Source organism: Euprymna scolopes, chromosome 34 (assembly GCF_053919585.1).
Source record: "Euprymna scolopes isolate OS-2025 chromosome 34, ASM5391958v1, whole genome shotgun sequence".
Taxonomy (NCBI): domain Eukaryota; kingdom Metazoa; phylum Mollusca; class Cephalopoda; order Sepiida; family Sepiolidae; genus Euprymna; species Euprymna scolopes.
In genome coordinates, this window is record NC_136515.1 from 83,572,496 (window position 1) to 83,592,495 (window position 20,000).

The 20,000-nt window shown below is 32.2% G+C and overlaps 1 protein-coding gene across 6 annotated transcripts in view; it reads right to left on the reverse strand.

Annotated features, from left to right (window-relative positions):
* LOC145259312 (uncharacterized) overlaps positions 1–20,000 on the reverse strand; it is a 2,114,304-nt gene that overhangs the window by 243,743 nt on the left and 1,850,561 nt on the right. For all 6 annotated transcript variants that reach the window (XM_080117200.1, XM_080117201.1, XM_080117198.1 and 3 more), the window contains one exon: positions 12,984–13,037. In XM_080117200.1, coding sequence (XP_079973326.1) covers positions 12,984–13,037 — 54 coding nt within the window. The remainder of the gene's footprint in view (positions 1–12,983; positions 13,038–20,000) is intronic.

Consider the following 20,000-nt stretch of genomic DNA (forward strand, 5'->3'; position numbering starts at 1 on the left):
TATATATATATATATATATATAAATAAGAACAAGTAGTTAATAAAACATGTTAAAACACTTTGAAAAAGAGTTAAAACATATTTAATTTTAAAACGGAAGCACGAAATAAGTGGATAGTCATTAATTCGAGTTTCGAAGAAATACTTTCTTCTCATCAGAGGGTAGGGTTTAGCAAAATGCGGGATCGGATTTTGCTTGCAAAAGGATTTAATGAAACTGCAACTAAGTCAAAGACCTTATTGGTTACAAATAGTGAAGCAGAGAAAATAAGGCGAAGAAAAAGGTGATTTCACGTGAATGGATAGTATTTCTTCGAAACTCCGCGGCTTAAAGACTATCCCCTTATTAGTTGTTTCCTTTTCAAATTAAATATGTTTTTAACTTTTTTTCAAACATTTTTTAACATGTTTTATTTACTATTTGCTCCTATTATACGCTCTATCTCCTATTTGGTTTTATCGAACTTTTACATCTGGTTGAGATTACTTTAGAAATATTAATTCTTTAATATTTATAATATACTTTAGTTTTACCATCTTGGGCTATTTTGGTAAATGTAATTGTATTTTTTAGTTTATATATATATATATATATATACATATATATACATATATATATGCATATATATATGTATATATGTATATATATATATATATATATATATATATATATATATATATTTCGGCTTTATGCGATTATGCCCAATATTTTTCTTTTCTTGATAAAGTTTAAAATCCTAATTTTTTGAAATATGAAAATTGATCTAATATTAATCTGATTGTTTTTACAAAACAAATGCTGCAAGAATAGATATCCTGACATGTCGGAAGGAAATACATAGTAAAAAAAATAACATATTGGATTTTGGAATATAGCTTTTCTGTCATCCATTTTGTATATGCTCTGGTGTTAACTTTGACATACATCAATTTTCTTAAATGAAAATAATTGGGTGAAATATAATCGAAAAAGTATATTTTTCGTATAATCACATAAAACGTGTCCGCAATAAGTTTCCATAATTCTTTTGTGTATAGACATTTAAAATTATCGTAGACACTTGGATATTCAGTATGTTATTGCTATACATCTTATGAGATGACTGATCATTTTTTTATGATTTCAGGTTCAAGCAATAACAGGAGTTGGAATACAATTGCACGGCTAGTGAATTTCAAAAATGCAATCTGGATGTGAGGACAATGGAGAAAGCGTATTAAATGTTTCAGAAAATTTTGAACGATATTGCATTATCGAGAATTAGTTCTTGAGTGGTAATAAGGGAGTCAAGAAAGGCAAGGGGTCAGATTGAGGAGCAAGGGAGTCAGAACATTAGAAAGTTGATTGATCCAATTTAGAATTTCATGGATAAAGAACATCTTGTGTCAAAACGCACAATACATGCACAATTCGGTGTCAGTGTCAACTGTACACACAATTATTCGCGAGGAACTAAAGATACCGGTTTGCGCAAATGCACAATTCCATCCTTATTACAGAATATTAGACCAAGATGCGCATCAAGGCAATTTTTCATCCTTCCGATAGTTCGGACTTTGCTTTCTGTGATTTCTGCTTAATCACTGAATCAAAGGATAACAAAGGATGAAGTTCCGCTGCCACATCTGGGCAGGGGCTGCTTAAATAAGCCTATCCTGCCTTGACAGAGTACAAAATAGACTTCATGGCTTAGTGGGGGATGCCCTTTTCTCTTCCCTGCCATCTCTCCCAGAGAGGAGAAGTTGCAAGCCTGTCTTTGTTTTATCGTTATTTCCATGGCAAGTGCTCGTCTGAGCTCCAATATCTGCCCACCTCGCCAAACTATCACGATAAACACCCGTCAAGCTGAAACCACTGTCAATAATTTTCCCCACTCTTTATATGTGCCTAAATCAAAACGTAAATTCCATGAACAAAGCTTCTTTCTTAGAAGTGCCCACCTGTTGCCCTCTCTTCCGTTTGCCTGTTTCCTACCTGACTACAACTTGGATGTTTTCAAGTCCAACATAAACAAATTTCTGATGAACCGCCCCTAAAGTAAAACACTTTATCAAATTTCCAATTCTAATTATTACTACGACATTATCCCATTCATTACTGTACACGCAACAACACGCAATCATCCTTATCCCCGAGTGGCTTCCGGGTCTTGATAAATGGTGACCACCATGTAAAAAAAAAATAGAGGTTTTTTATGCTATAATTGAGGAGATAAAAGTGACTGACTCGAGGATCATTGACACTTTCAAACAAGAGGACTTCTATGAAGCCTTCGAGAAGTTGTTGGAACAGTACAAGTGCATTGCTGTCGGAGGAGATTACTTCAAAGGAGACTAGAGTTCCACGTGTGTATTATCAATAAAATGTCTATACGAAAAAGTCTGCAAACTTATTGAAGGCTCATCGTATGCGTGTGTAGATGTTGTAAAAATAACCCATAGTTCAAACTGTATGATACATTTTATGTATGATTTATATAATTTCCTCGAATTTAAATTAACTGGTGAATGCAGTGAACGTATTAAATAGTAAACATAAACATTTATTTCCGACTGTCTATGAAGTGCCATGTAAGTTTGTTGTTCTCATTGTGTTGGAAAGCTAATATCCGCTGTAAATTAATACATTTCATTTCGCTTAATTGGACTCGTACAGTATTGGAACCCATATCTCATTTTAAGGAATTATTATTTATGTTTAACCGAACGAGAATAAACAACCACTATGGTTTCACTAAAGAGTTGTTTTTTCTTTAACGAACAAGGAATACCGCTACTTGGACGTAAGGGGATACCATATATTAACAAGATGTTGGTTTACATTACATTTAAACTTCTGCATATCAGTACAGTCAAGGAAACAGGTAGCATGAAAGGAAATTCCAAAGTCTAGCTGTTTGAGGTAATAAATCATTCAAGTAGAACACATTTCGGCATTTAGGGACCTGAACAGTGGATGGGGTGTGGTTTTGTTGCTAAGCGATTTTGTCGTCAAGAGGATATAAGTGCACCGAGTTCATCAGAACACCTTCCATCAAAATACTTATAAAAGAAGTACAGGGATGCAACATTGCAGCGATATGACAGGGATTGGAGCTTAGTTGACAAAATGTGATTTATTAGATGGAATACCATTTTTGGGCCCTATCTAAGAGGGAGAGATTAGTGGTAAATAAACCAGCCAAGGTGTGGCAAAAATACCTAATGCATAGTTGCTTTGTAGAGGTACAAAATACTCTCAGGTGTGAGTAGTCTGCTAGAACGATAGACGGAAACCACCTTCGCAATATCTTCAATGTATTTGTTCCAGATCGTATTTCCTATGAATGTTAAACCGAGGAGTTTGAAAGGAGAATTCTTAGGTAGAGCTTTACTTGTGGTAGTTGGGAAAATTTCTTGTATTTGTTAAAAGAGAGCAGCTTAGTTTTACTAACATTAAATGTTACCATCCATTTACGGTTCCATTTCACCACGGTCTGGAACTCATTTTTTAACGATTCTGATATTATCCTAGATGTTGGTTGGTTGGTTTTGTTTTACGGCATATCAACCCTTTTCGGGTTATTTAATGCCGAATCCAAAGATTCGGAAGAATTTTTTTTTTAATAGAATATATTTGTTGTTTTCACGTCGGTTTCTATTCAACCCATAGTTGGGACCCTAACAGCTACTACCACTCCGGGTCAGAGTGGACCTGGGAGCAATGGTAATTAAAGGGTGGCTCCACACTCCCCAAAGCCCGCAAGCTGGGGCCTCACCACTGGATATAGTTTAAGGTCATATCCAGGACCCCCATTGAGGGACTTTTACCCTCTGCAAGGGGGCAGTCAGCGAATTCTAATGCCCCACCGACAGGGCCTATCTTAGATGTGTATACATCCATTCTCACCTTGTGCATGTTATAGAACGTCATATCATCAGCAAATATACACATTTAAGACGCAATATCATCAGAAAGGTCGTGAATGAATACCAGGAATATTACTGGTCCAAGGATCGACCCTACATGTATGTTATGCTGCATGGGTGAACGTCTAATGGTGACAACCTAGATGGCGCTATTTCTAGAAGAATCTAATTATATTTAGTATGTATTCACTTATACCATTCGATTTAATTTTCATTAGCTGCCTTTCGTGCTAGACTTTGTGAAAGGCCTTGAATATATCAAGGATTACAGCTCTGGGTTCGCCCACTTTTTCCAGTGTATGTTATATGCGATCAAGGATAACTGTTAAAATATCTGCTGTACAACGACATTGTCTAAATCAGATAAAAAGATTAGCTTTTGCAAGATGGTGGATCCGTGCTTGATCTATTAAGGTTTCAAAGATTTTAGGAAAGTGTGTGTGTTTGGGGGGGGAGTTCCGCTTAAAATTCCGTATAGACTCCCAAATTCGTCGGAAATTGTCAAGGTCGATATAAACGTGCGTAAAATAATGTCGGGCACTCAAATAACCGAAACAAATAATCCAAATCGTCTAATCTATCAAATGCCGTTTAATAAATTCAGATAAACTGGATACGTTTTCTGTCTGTTACGATCGCAAAGGTGAATTTGGTTTACCTGACGTTAACATTTACGTGCACTATAAAACACTAGAATACAACAAAACATGAATGGAAACATTTCTAGGGGATAAGTATTAGAAGAGAAAGTCATTTCTTGTTTTATTTTCAAAATCCAATTAGCATAATTTAGTTCATCTTATTATCTATGCGCAATCATCGGAGAGTGAACCCCACACTATATTGACAGTCGAGACAAGATTTCGCAATTTTTGAGTTATTAGAAAAAAATGTGAATTTTTTTCTTTCAAGTTTATGATTGCTTTTGTCATTGCTTTTTTTTTCAATCATTTAATGTCTGCCTTTGTTGGCCTTCTTTAACTCATAAAACTATATTTGAAACGTAATGTATAAACACACACACAGATATATGTGCGTATATGTATGTATGTGTGTGTCTTTGTGTATATATATATATATATATATGTAAGAATTATATTTCTATATTCAATAATTTTTTTATAAAACAAACCTTTTTCAAAAATATAAAAACAGAGCTTTAAATAATGTATTATATGAACAACGTTGAATGCAGGTAAATTCAAAACTTCAACAAAAAATAACATTTATATTAAAAACATATATTAACTAACAATAATTTATTTATTTTATATTATTCAGTCCATACAATTTTTTCGGCCTACCAACAAGATATTTATAATGTTTAAACTCTATGATGTATTTACCTTTTCGCCGGTTAGGTCACCCCAAGGGCAACTTAAAAAATAAATAAACTGCTGTTCCCACATACATATTGTGCTACATTCAATGTTGATGTTTTTAATGTCTATTTATATAACAGTTTTGTATGTATATAAATATAACAGTTTTGTATGTATATAAACACAGTAGTTTTGTATGTATATATTAATATAACAGTTTTGTATGTATATTAATACAGCAGTTTCATATGTATATATGTTTATAACAGTTTCGTATGTATATATTAATATTGAAGTTGTGTATGTATATTAATACAGCAGTTTGGTATGTATATATTAATATAACAGTTTTTTATGTATATATTAATAGTGCAGTTTGTATGTATATACTAAGATAACAGTTTGTATGTATATATTAATAAAACAGTTTTGTATGTATTTATTAATATAACAGTTTTGTATGTATATATTAGTATAGCAGTTTTATATGTATTTATTAATATAACAGTTTTGTATGTATAAATATAATAGTTTTGTATGTATATATTAATATAACAGTGTGTATGTATATATTACTATAGCAGTTTTGTATGCATATATTAATATAACAGTTTTCTATGTTTATTAATACAGCAGTTTTGTATCCATATTAATATAACAGTTTTGTATCTATATTGATATAACCGTTTTGTATGTATTTTTATCTAGCAGTTGTGTATGTATAATAATAGAACAGTTTTGTATGCATATTAATATAAGTTTTGTATACCTATTAATATAACAGTTGTGTATGCATATTAATATAGCAGTTTTGTATGTATATATAGGAAAAAAGAGAACCTGTAATTTCCAGCTCTGCACTCAAATAATGTAAAAAAATATTATATTCGACACAACGTATTTGAAACAATACTATTAAATAATACTTCGAAGATAATTCATTATCGGTTGTGGCCTATTTGCGTAAATAAACAAAAAATCTATAAGAGGTGGAAGTAGTTTGCTTGAAACATTGTATAGTATGTAGTTAAATAAAATGTGTAAAAGACGGTACAATGCAGAGGTAACGGAAAGACACAAGCTGAAGCAGTTGAGAAAGTTTTATTAATATAAATTACAAATACATGTGTACATATTCATGTATTTCATATACACATTATATTTATATTTGCACTGTGATTACCTCGGAAAGTCGGTCTGGTGGTATATCCGTGTTATATAATATTTCGAGAAAGATCTCATCGTTAGATATTTATTTTATTTTGGTTCAAACGTGCTGTTGTAAGCAGTAACAGCCTCTCAGCAAACAATAGCCTGGCATTTGTTGATAGCATTTTAATTTAATATAATTATCGTTTTTTGTTCATTTCTTTTTTTTATCTAATTCATTTGTTTATTTATTTATTTTATAATAATTTATATTTATATTGAGGAGATTTAACTAATTAATTAATTTGTTTGTGTTTCTGCGTTCTAGTTGAGGGGGTTGGGACATAGTTTTTGAATAAAGTATATTGGTAAAAGGAGACTACTTGATGAGCTGATCAAACTCCGTAATTCGCAAAACTTAAAAGAATTAAATCTTCGCTTGCTATTTTTGAGAACTCAATATTGATTGAGTTCATTATCCAACATTAGACGTGGTCATTTTCGGGAAACCCGGTAGTGCCCGGCTTCGTTATTCAATAGTAGTTACATGTGATGTTATTTAGAATATAAGAACACAGTTTTACTCTTAAAACACGAAGAAATTACAATTTCTTACAATAAAAAATTATACTTAATCAAAAATAATAATTAATTAATAATATATAAAAATATTTATTAAACAATTACATATTATAATAATATAATAATACATGGAATATTATATAATAAAATAGATATAAATATAATACAAAAACAAATAATAAATAATATATAAATTAAAATAATATATAAGATAACCCAAAACATTACTTTAATGAAAATATTTTTATAAGCGTTTCTAGAGACTTTTAAAAATATAAATGAAAAATCATTCTTTTTTCATTGGTTCCAGAAGGTTCCAAAAGCTAAGTGTGCTAAATTATTGGATTCTGGAATATTCTTCAGCAATAACTATAAATAGAAAGGTATGTGTTTGTAAAGCAATTTATTGATACATACACCAAATGAAAGGGACGCGGACTGTAGGCGACTTTCTGTTAAAATCAGTAACTCCGGCCACTAACAAGGAATGTAAGAAACCTGGTTGTAAATAAGCAAACTGAACGTCAAGCTAATAAAATATTCTTCAAGCAAACCACAACAGACAACATTGTGGTAAATATAGATATTTCTGAATCTTAATATTGACCAAAGAAAATATAGGTTTAATGTTATATAAGTAGTTTTATCTTACGATATATTATTAAAACACACACCTTTATTGTCTCGCTAAGGTCGTTCTGTTTACTGACATATAGTTTTTGTTGCATTTTCTTTTGTTTCCAATAAATATATTTTCATTTTAACTTTGTTTTCTGTTTTTTTTTTCTTCCTTTTATTTATAATATATATGTTGCAGTGAATACCTGTAGATATCAAAAGAACGTAACAATATGTAATCCATTTCCCATCTATAAATAGAATGTAAGTATAATATGTAAGGCTATATTAGATGCATAATAATGATATTAGGATATAATAATATTATATGTGGAGCTATTAAATGTATCTAATTAAATAGGATTGATATGTAGTTTGCTTGAAGCATTGTGTGGGATACGTATGTTGTAGAGATTTAGAAGGCTATCACAATGTAAGGAATGAAATATAGTTGTTGTTGGTGAAATGAGATGAAAACAAGTGGCAATTTACAAATCAATAAGTACATACATATATGTCTATATATACATATATTTATTCAGTTGTATTAGGTACAAATGTCTTACTTTTTATGTCTGCGGCAATATCCATTATTAATTTCGAAAAAAAATCCCTTTTCAAATGGTAGACCTGACAGACCGATTCAAAGCATGCTATATTTCAACTATATTTCATTTCTCGCATTGTGATAGTCTTCGAAATCTCTACTAAATATCTAATTAAATGTTTTTTTTATCTATTAGTGTGCTTAAGATGTATTATACATTATATATAGTATTATTTTGAATTATGTAATACAAAATGTGCTTATCTTATCGATATATGTAATCATTATGATAGTGTATATGTAGTGTTTCTTCAAATAAAATATTCAAAATTCTATATGAATAATAATAACAATTATGAAATAATAAATAAGAATAATAAATAAAACATTAATAATAATAAATAAAGATGTTATAATAATAAAAAATTAAAAAAAGAAGACGATCATGAAGACAAAATAAAAACACAAAAACATATTAAATCACAAACAACTAAATAAATTCAAAACAGTAGCCGGTTTATACATATACATTCATACAAAATATATGAATAAACGCACGCACACATACGAATAAACGCTTTCTCTCTCTCTCTCTCTCTCTCTCTCCCTCTCTCTATCTCTCTATCTCTCTCACGCATCTTCTTCTTTTATTATATAAGAGGAAAAAATGTGTGTATGTGTTCGTGCTTGTATGTCTGCCAAGAACTTTCAACATGCTTCAGACAGTGACTAAATTGGTATCATTTTAAAGCTCGATGTATCGGACGACCAATATCGATAAATTGGCCATAATCATTAATTCTTTCACCATCAAGTGGCCGATTGTTTCAAGGAGAAGTCACTTTTTTCGACGACATTTTCGCAAGTCGTTCACACCTCAACGACTTCAACGACGTCGCATAAAACACGTTATTCCGACAGGCTATGCCCTCACAATCACGGTGGACGTCAATAAAACCGTTTGCTTTTTCTTTTACTGCTTTTTCCTCCTTCGCGTTACGGGTTCAAACCTATCTACTACTCTTTTTTTACACCTGTTTTTTGCTCAACACTTCACACATGCCCACACATCCGGACAACGCCGGCCACCCAGGCTAGTATATATTTATATGCATCCATCTATGTGTGTGTGTGTGTGTGTGTGCATAGAGGCAGTATAAATAATTTTACAAAATACGGGTAGAGCAGATATCGAATCATCTAACTAATCTTGCATGTCAGCAGATTTCTATAATGGTTAAAAAAATATGAGAGATTAAGGGATTTATTTTCCTCAATCTAATAAGAAAAACACACGTTAAACATTAAATGTACAACATTGAAAATAATAAGAAACTAAGCAATACAAACTGAGTCATGCATAAGAGCTAGCAAGAAGAAGTCTTTCTTCGTCGAAATAGAAAAAAATAGTTTAACCTTCATGTACACACACACACACACACACACATATATATGTGTATATATGTGTGTGTGTGTGCGTGTGCGTGTGTGTGTGTTATTTGAGAAGGAAAACCGAGAATTAATAAAATAGTAATCAACGTTTTGTTCCTATTAAAGAGGGCATCATCAGGATTTCATAGGAAAAATATAGAAGAAAAACGATTACGGACCACATGCGCGTGAAATATATATGTATATATACAAATATATGCATATACATATATGTATATATATATATATATAATTATATACATATATGTATATATATTATTTAATTAAATAAAATGAACTACTGAATAAACATTTAGATATAATACATAAATATTATACAAAAGTTCAAAGATTTACATATTCTTTTTAGAATAAAGATTAAATGTGAGAACGGAAACGAGGTAGTAGACAAAAGTTAAAGGACAAATAGCATTTAATTTACATTCTTACAGTGCTTGATGTCGGTTCTCAACAATAAGTAAAAGTTTTGTTTTTTTTATTATTGAGGCTGTTACAAGAGAATATTGTTTTCATTACTTTTACTCCCGAGCATATATCTGTTATTTTCATATCTATTTTTTAATCAGAGTGGTGTGGCTCTCGATTGATTTATTGTGTCTTACTGTTTTGGATATAAACTCGAGAGTGAAAGCAATGATTAGTATATATACTTGCCATAGGATTTAATCTGTAAGCAATATAGCATATTCTACACGAAAATCAATCTCGTTTGTAAAGAATACGTATACCGTTCACTATAAAAAAAAACCCATTTCCGAACTTTCTAATGATGTCAAGGGTCTAAAATTGTTGTTAATCATGTAATTAGCAGGTATAAACCCGCTAAAATCTTGAAAAACGGAAGTCAGGCAACGTTAAAAAAACTTCACAAACAAACAGTCGAAGAATTATCTTTTTTACATAGGTATCACCATTTTTCAAGGCTAAGAGGCCACTCGAGGATAAGGGTTAAAGAGTGTACAGGAGACAATTGGGCAATATAGTAATCGTTAGTAATGGAAATTCGGTAACTTTGTTAACTTATATGGAACGGCTCATCAAAAACTTGTTTACGTTAGACTCGAAGGCAACAATATTGTAGTCAGCTGGCAAGCAGGAAAATGAAAGACAATTCCATGGGCGTGCAATTCTAAAAAAGAAGCTTTGTTCATGGAATTTACCTTTAGGTTTAGGCACAGGATAGGATTGGGAGAAATTATTGATAGTGCTTTCTGCGAGACTGGTGTTTCTTGTGAAAGTTTGGCGAGCGGGGGGCAGAGATTGGAGCTCAGTCGCACACTTTCCATGAAAATAACGATAAAGCAGAAACAAACTCGCAACATCTCTTCTGTGAGAAAGAGGTTGAAGGGAAGGACACACCTGCGAGGCTACGAAGTCTATTTTTTGAACTTCTACATCAATTTAGCGTGAATTTGGTGAAAAGAAAGACACCAAGGTATCAAAGAAATCGATGGAGCGCAGGTCAAGAAAATACGAAAATACAGGATTACATATCCATATTCCAGTTCAAAGCAAACCAAAGGGCACGGTTAAAATATGCAATAGAATATGCTGTTATATCTGAGGCACATTCGGTTTACTTCAGTGACAAGTCCAAGCTTTATATACTTGTTTCTGACAGAAAAACTTACGTAAGACATAGAACTGATAAAAGACTATATTCTAAATATACCAAGAAAATCTTAAGTTTTGTTGCAGCTGCTTTGTTGGGAATTATTCCCTCGTAGGTGTTGACTCGATTATCCGCATGCGTACAAATTCAAAAACTGAGACTAGCGAAAGCCAATTAGATACAAACACAACCAAAAAATCTTTGTGAATATTCTATTTTCATGCGAGACAATGCATATAATGTCGTTGGGCTCAGAATCTAAGAACTTTATATGAAGAACGAATTTTTATGATCAAGTGACCGACCCAAACCCCAACCTTAATCCAATAGGAACTTTCGAACGTAGATAAGTGAGGGCTCGGATAATTAACCCGACAAAACAGGACAACCTCTAAAAACTAATGAGATGGACTTACTGCTGATTCTTACAAAAAATAAATAAAAAATAATAATAATTACATCACGTGATCGACGATGCACAGAAGTCATATAACATAAGATGTTTGTCATATATTAAGTTTTGTTAATATTTTCTGTACGATTAAGTATTGATAAAATCCTTTCTTTAACTTTTGTCCAGTTGTTTATTTCCTTTGTTCAGTCTAATTTTTACGTTTAAGAAAATATTATGAAAAATCTGATAGGGTTGTAACTAGCAGGCCACCACCTTTGCCCGGCCATAAGATATGTTTCAATATTGAATGTAATTCATGTAGATGAAGTCTTTATTATTGTAGAGACAATTCTCTATTGCTTACGAGAATATGCCCTTTTGAAAAGTTTAATTCGTGTAAATAAAAAAAAAATGCTCGAACTGAGATTGAAATCATAACCTAAAAGCAGGGATTCAAGTATGATAATTATCAAGCCAACAAATTATATATATATATATATATATATATATATATATATGTATATATATTTATATATATATATATATATACAAATATTTCCGACTCCGTTATCGATTCCAATACCGACTCAGATACCATTCCGTTATCCCCAAATGTTTCGACGATTATATATATATATTAAGTTTCAAATCTAGAATTTTTATTAAATGCAAGACAAAGAATACAATTCAAAAAGTATATCTCCTTTACCTATAGGTTTTTGATGTCTACGCATCTCCTCAGAGAAGAAACTATTGGCAAAATGTAATGGTTTATAACTACTTTGCTAAATACAATAAACATACCAGTAGATCTGTTGCATTACACTATTCTGAATAATATATATATATATATATATATATATATATATATATACATATATATATTACACTATTCTGAAGAATACACACACACACACACATATATATATATATATATATATATATATATATATATATATATATATATGCATATGTGTGTGTGTGTGTGTAGTTGTGTGTGTATTGTAAAATAATAAAGTCCAGTACATTCTAAAAGTATTCAATATAATTCGATATATTCAAATAAGTTTCAGCAAAATGTCTAACACGTATTCTACATGTACACAAACTATACATGTAAATTTATATAAGTGCGTACACTTCATAATAAGATAAAATAAAACAAAAAGCAAGCATATAATAAATAGTGAAAAAAAGAAAACTTTGAACAAAGGACATAAGTGTTTCTATTTGTAAAGCAGTGGGAATTTCATGCAGAGGGTGCTGGTGCAGTTACAGGTGTTAACCGAACACACGAGAGCCGTACAACATTTTTTAGAAGATGAGAAATAAATGAGGCCGTGGCTTTATTTGTTCTATGAGCTGTGATTGAGAAAAGTGGAAACAGTTTTCACCAACCTTCATCCGAGCTTTTCAAAGCAGGTCCTTGTAAGTCATTTACTTTTATTGTATCTAAAAACAAAATACCAAATCCAACTACATTTTAAAACTTACAATACCAACTGATATCAGAATTTATATATTTTCCCTACACACAGAAATTTCAATGTTTTTTCTTGTGTTATAAAAAATCTATACGCGAAGGGATGAAACATTCAAGTAAGTTTTAGATAGGGTTAGTTTTTTTTTTCTTAGAATGCGATCTAGGTTCACTTATGCTATTATCGGTTAGGTCCATAAAATAATTAAATTTATTGCAATGTTAAGAAGAAAAGTAATAAACATATAAATGGTGTTCGTTTCATATAACAAACACATAAGTAAACAAAAAGTATCTCAATATATAAGTAATAAAAATATTATTGGTAATTTAACAATTAAAACAATTTATAAAAATAAATTCGTTTCCATTTGTCCTTTCACGGAAATATTCATAAAAACAAGGAGTATTTTTCAAATCACTAACACGCTTTTATTGGATGATATTATATTAGAAATTATTATCCTCAACATTTTCTTGAAGGCATACATTTTACACATAATTATATTTTAGGATCACGGAATCAGTTTGGCAGTACGTGCATTTTATTCACCGTCACCCTAAACAATACATATCGCCACTTGAAAATAAAGGGTTACTAATTGGGACCATGCCAAAGAAAAATAACAAAATGTTGGTTTTCGCTACATTTGTACAGCTAAAGAAGCAAAAAGGGACATTTTAAAATACTGATATTTAAAGGAAGAAGCGTTCTGATATTTCGGGACACAAACAGTGAAAGGTGTGGTTTTATTGCTAAGCGGAGTTGTCGGGGATTCGTACGTCGAGGGGACACAGGTGCAATGAGTTCAATAGAGCACATTCATTAAAATACTTGTTAAATAAGCACAGTAATGAAAGAGTGCGGCGGTGAGACAGTGTTTGGAACCTGGCTGACAAAACGGAACCTACTAGATTGGAGACTCTTCTTTGAGCGGTATCAAAGAAGAAAGAGGCTACTAGTAGATGTACCAGCCCAGATAAGGCAACAATATTCCATGCCTGGGCGAATAATGACCTTTTTGAGACACATGATACTTTAGGGTGTGAGTAGTTTTCTAGCACGAGGGATCCCACCTTCATCGCCGCAGCCTTCGCAATGTTCTCAATGTATATTTTCCAGTTCATATTTCACTGAAGGATTAGCCAAGGAGTTTGAAAGAAGAATTCGCAGGTAAGGAGTTATTTTCGTGGATATGAAATTAAAAAATGATGTATGTTAGAATCTCAGAGTTTTTTGCCATATCAGTTGCAATTACATTATAATTCGATTTTTTCGTTGCGTAAACTGATCCATGCTCACATTTGGCCCAAATTAAAAACTTGCATTTCGTCTTCGATTATGTGTTAACCTGCGCCATGAAACAAGTGAGTGGATATATATATATATATATATATATATATATATATATATATATATATATATTCGCTGTATATAAATAAGTGGCATCTTGACGATTTCAAAACAAAGCGCTTTAACAAATAGATGATGGCTAAGTGACATAAAACCATGAACAGCACTGTCACGTACACTAAAACATTCACATTTTGAACATATTTAAGAAAGATATCAGTGGGGAAAACAGTAAAATGGAAAACAATAAAATAAAGGATAATCTCAGCAAAAATCTCGACATGGAATTTATCAACAAGGAGGAAATAATAAAAATAGTAATGGTTATATATATATATATATATATATATATATATATATGTGTGTGTGTATTATATATATTAATATAAATATATATATATATATATATAAGTATATATACATATATATATATATAGATATATAGATATAGGTATATAGATATATAGATATATATATATTCTTATGAATGAAAAGGGTTTCTTCGAGACTCCACGGATTAAGGACTTTCACCTTTATTTGTGATTCCTTTCCGAATAATCAAAATATTTTTAACGCATGCTGAAGTGTTTCCCAACATATTTTTTTAAACCTATGTACTTATACACAGACCCCCCACATATGTATATGAAGCTTTGAATTCAATATACACTAAATTCATGACATATTTATATTTGTAATCATGTTCCAAAAATAAACTCTCAACTATATTATGAACACACACACACACGCACGCACACACACACACACCCACACGCGAACGTATATATATATATATATATATATATTTATATATATATATATATACCTTCTGCTTTATGTAAACTGTTTACTATTGAATTTTACGTTCATCTGCAATATTTGAAATATCCCAGAGACTCATATCATATTTATTCATAAAATCTGTGTTACGTAACTGTTCTAGTTATTTAATTTGAACTTCTCTCCTTGGCATCAATCTTTTTGTCGCATTTTCTTTCTTTTACTCTCTTTCCTTCTCTCTTCTATTTTCTTCTCTTCCTAGTTTCATTCCTGCTACCCTCTCTCTCTCTCTCTCTTTCCCTAAAGTCCCTTTCTTTCGACTCTGTTTCCCCTCTCTCGTTCTTTCTCTCTATTTCTTTGTTTCTTTTGTTCGTGACCTCAAATTGAAGAGTAGCATCAAATCTATTGCCAAGGTCGCCGGAAAAATAGTTGCATCACTTTCCTGCTTCAAAAATCTCGACACACTCCTCTATTTGCAAAAGAGTCAACCCGCGTCCTAAAAGGAAGAACTCTTGTAATATTTAGGCGAAAGCTACCGGGAACACCCTATCTTACAATCACAAAGCTATAAACTGGCTATAAATCCAAGTAGGTGATGCCATTTTTTCCTGCAACCTCTTTCCCACAGAAGAGATGTTGAAAGCCTGTCTCTACTCTGTTGTTATTTTCATGACAAGTGCTCGTAAATCCATTGTCCGCCAAACTCTCATAAAATCACTTGTCTAACTACAACAGTTATCCCCACTCTCTGTGCTAAACCTAAACGCGAATGATGTGAAAACTGACTGCAATATGGACGTTTTCAAGTATAATGTAAACAAGTTTTTTTAAGACGCACCCTATATAATCCATTTCTACACTATTTCCTCGACTATTAGTGCGGTTTTATCCCGATGACTACCGTACGCTCATTAGCTGTTATCCTTTAGTGGCCTTTGTGCCTTTATAAGCATTGACTCTGACAAAAATCTAATTAGAAGTGTTTTTCATTTTCTCACTATTTTTTACTCTTTTTTCGCCATTTTTTCTCTTTCTCTCTTTTCCGTCTTTTTCTATTTTTCGACTCTCTTTCTCTCTCTCCCCCTCTCTCTCTCCCTCTTTCGTTCGTACACATCTAATTAACACGCTTTCTATTTCTCCTTTGTCCGTTTGTATCATTCCTAATCGCCACACATCGCCACTCACGAGGTAGCACTTGCCAGCCTCACAACCCCCTTACAACCCAAAACACAAAACTAATTTGTCAACCGGGGCGTTATCGTACTCACGCCGCGCATAACAACACGGCGTTCATGTCTCAGCCAAATAATTATAATTAACAAGGGAACACTGAAGCGAGTTGTCTCCCCTTTCTTACCGTGTCGGACCAGCACGCCGCTTGGCTCGTGCCGTACCACAATGGCGCCGGTCGCGTACAAACGCTAAGCTTCGAGAGGACGACAAGTGCGTCAATGTGGTGCCTTTGCAGTTATTGTTTTTGCTTTTAGCGAATATATTGGTAGCGTTCTGTTAAATAGAAAATAAAAGGGTTGGCAGGTCGGGCAGGGGATCGTCTGTCTTTTAGGAGGAATTAGATACACTGAGACAATTGTTAATATTCTATAAAAATATTTTATTTGCTGTATTCTCGTGTCTTTTTAACGCTGATGTGTTCTTCAGTATTTATGTTTCATAAATTAACCTGTCGTATATATTTAAGCGTGTCCAAAAGAGGCAATATGCATGTATATATATATATATATATATATATATATATATATATATATATATATATATATATATATATATATATATATATATATATATAAAGGCTATATATATAGCCTTATATATATATACATATATATATATAAGGCTATATATATATATATATATATATATATATATATATATATAACGCTATATATACATATATATGTATAACCTTTTAACATATATATATATAATATATATTGTATCTTTTGGACACGCTTTAATATATACGACAGGTTAATTTATGAAACATAGGAATATATATATATATATATATATATATATATATATATATATATATATATATATATATATATATATATATATAAATACAGGGTGTCCCAGAAGTCGCGCACCATGTAGATTTATATAAAAACAAATATGAATATCAATTTTATTAATCAAAATCACAATAGATGCTCAAATTGTTCACCTTCAGCCTGAATACATATAAATATATGGTGCGCGACTTCTGGGACACCCTGTATATATGTATATATATATATATATATATATATATATATATATATATATATATATATGTATATATCTATCTATCTATCTATCTATATATATATATATATATATATATATATATATTCCCAACTCGCATGTACGTAAAAAATACACTTTCGTATATAATTGAATTAATTCAAAAGATATCGCAAAAACAAAAACAAATAAAATCTATATAAATCGCGGTATATCCAAACATCGTGCGAGATGAACGAGCGGTAAGAGTTTAGGCTCCTAACCATGGGGTCCCTGTTCGAATCTCGCTCGTAGACAAAATGCATGTCAGTGGATAATCATATTAAAAAAAACCAATATGTATATATCATACTTTAAGTATTAACATTTTATGATTTTAAAAAAGGTTTATTTTCAGATATAGAATTTTTATTGTTTGCAAACAAAGAATACAGTTCAGTAAATATACTCCCTTAATGAGTTTTCCATATTTATTCATCTCCTCAAGGTAAACATATTAGTTAAATATTGATCTTTAAATGATAGGTCAATTTTTTTAGGAAATCTTAAGAGGGACAGATCAATGCATAGCAGAGCATACATAAAAATGTAAAAGAAAACACACAAAATTAATTAGATCCAATTATTAAATTTATTTCAACCAAAATGGGCTTTCCCAAACCAGAAGTGCGAGTCCGGTTCTAGTGGATTTCTTATACATATATAGCGAGGTTCTGTCATGATTTCTCCATTGCCTATGACCTCACTCAGATTGTTCAGGAACCTACCCGTGTGCCCGACAATCACGGCCGGTATGCGAGCCTACTAGACCTTTTTCTCACAACTTGCCCTGAACTATGTTCAGTTTCTGTTCTGTCGCCTCTTGGATCTTCCGACCACTCTGTTGTATCAATTAAGATAAAAATGAAATGTAATAAGTCCCCAGACGTACCTCTCCATCGTACAGTATATCGATACACTAAGGCTGATTGGGATAGCTTCCGTACATTTATATCTGATCTACCTCTGCATTCCATGTTTAAAAAGGATGTATCCTCTATAGTATTAGACCTGACGGAATGGTTAATTGTAGGTATTGACCGTTTAATACCCTCGAAAAAGTTTCAGCAAAAACCTAACAGCCAGCCATGGTTCTCTTCAGAATGTGCTGCTGCCATTGCGCACAGAAATCACTTTTTCCACGGTTTCCAACGTAATAGATGTATTAAAACTAAAGCCGCTTTCAGGACTGCCAGCAACCATTGTAAGAAAGTAATAAAGCATGCAAGAGAGTTGTATGCTCAATCTGTTAAGTCCAAAGTAGCTGAACAGCGGCTTGGTTCCCACCAGTTTTGGCAAATAGCAAACAGAATCCTGAACAGAAGCGTGTGCTCCATCCCAACTATTATCAATGGACCTGAGGTAATCTCGTCAGCATCAGACAAAGTCAAACTCTTTGTCATGAACTTTGCAGCTAATTCTACCCTTTGCGATCAAAGCCGCCAACCACCAATATTCCCTCCTGTATCAGAAAACACGCTATGTGATATACGTATATCTGTACGTGATGTTGCCAAGCTAATCAAAAACCTTGATTTCAGTAAAGCAACTGGCCCTGACGGTATTCCGATTATAGTACTCAAAAAACTTCAACCTGAACACGCGCGCATACTTACAAAATTGTTTAAACGTTGTCTTAAGGAGAATAGTTTCCCATCTCCCTGGAAAATTTCATCAGTATGCCCTGTATTATAGAATTCAGGTGATCGCTCATCCCCCTCTCAGTACAGGCCAATAAGTCTCCTGTGCGTCATGAGTAAGTTGCTGGAATCTGTGTTAAATACAGAAGTAATCAACCATCTCAACAAAAATAACCTTCTTAGTGACACACAATATGGTTTCCGCTCTACTAGATCTATAGCAGATGTGCTTACAGTTATATCTCATAGGATTAGCAAATCTCTCGATGGAGGCAACCTTTCTAGGGCAATTGCTCTTGACATATCTAAGGCCTTTGATAGGGTATGGCATAAAGGTTTACTTCATAAGATCTCTAGCTATGGTATTGCTGGAAATGTCTTCTCAATTATTAAATCATTTCTTTCTGATAGGTTCATAAGAGTAGTAGTTGAGGGGCAAAAATCAGAAGCTCACGGTATTAATGCCGGTGCCCCTCAGGGATCCATCCTGGGCCCAACTCTTTTCCTGATCTACATTAATGATCTTCTAAATCACATCCTTACATCATTTGTAGACATTTATGCTGACGACACTTCCATTTATGGTAGCACATCTAAGACAGTAAACGACCAAGTTCTCTCCAATTCTCTCTCCTCTGATCTTGAGCATGTAGTACAATGGGGGTAAGGAGTGGCTGGTTACTTTTAATGCATCTAAAACCAAGCTTCTCTCTTTACATCATCAACATTCTGATCCACATCTGGCCTCAATTTAAATGAATGGCTCTCGTCTTCAGGAGGCCTCTAGATTTGACAAGCTTCTTGGCTTGACCATTACTCCTGATCTTAAATGGAACACGTACATCAAATCTGTTGCCAAGGCCGCTGGAAAAATGGTG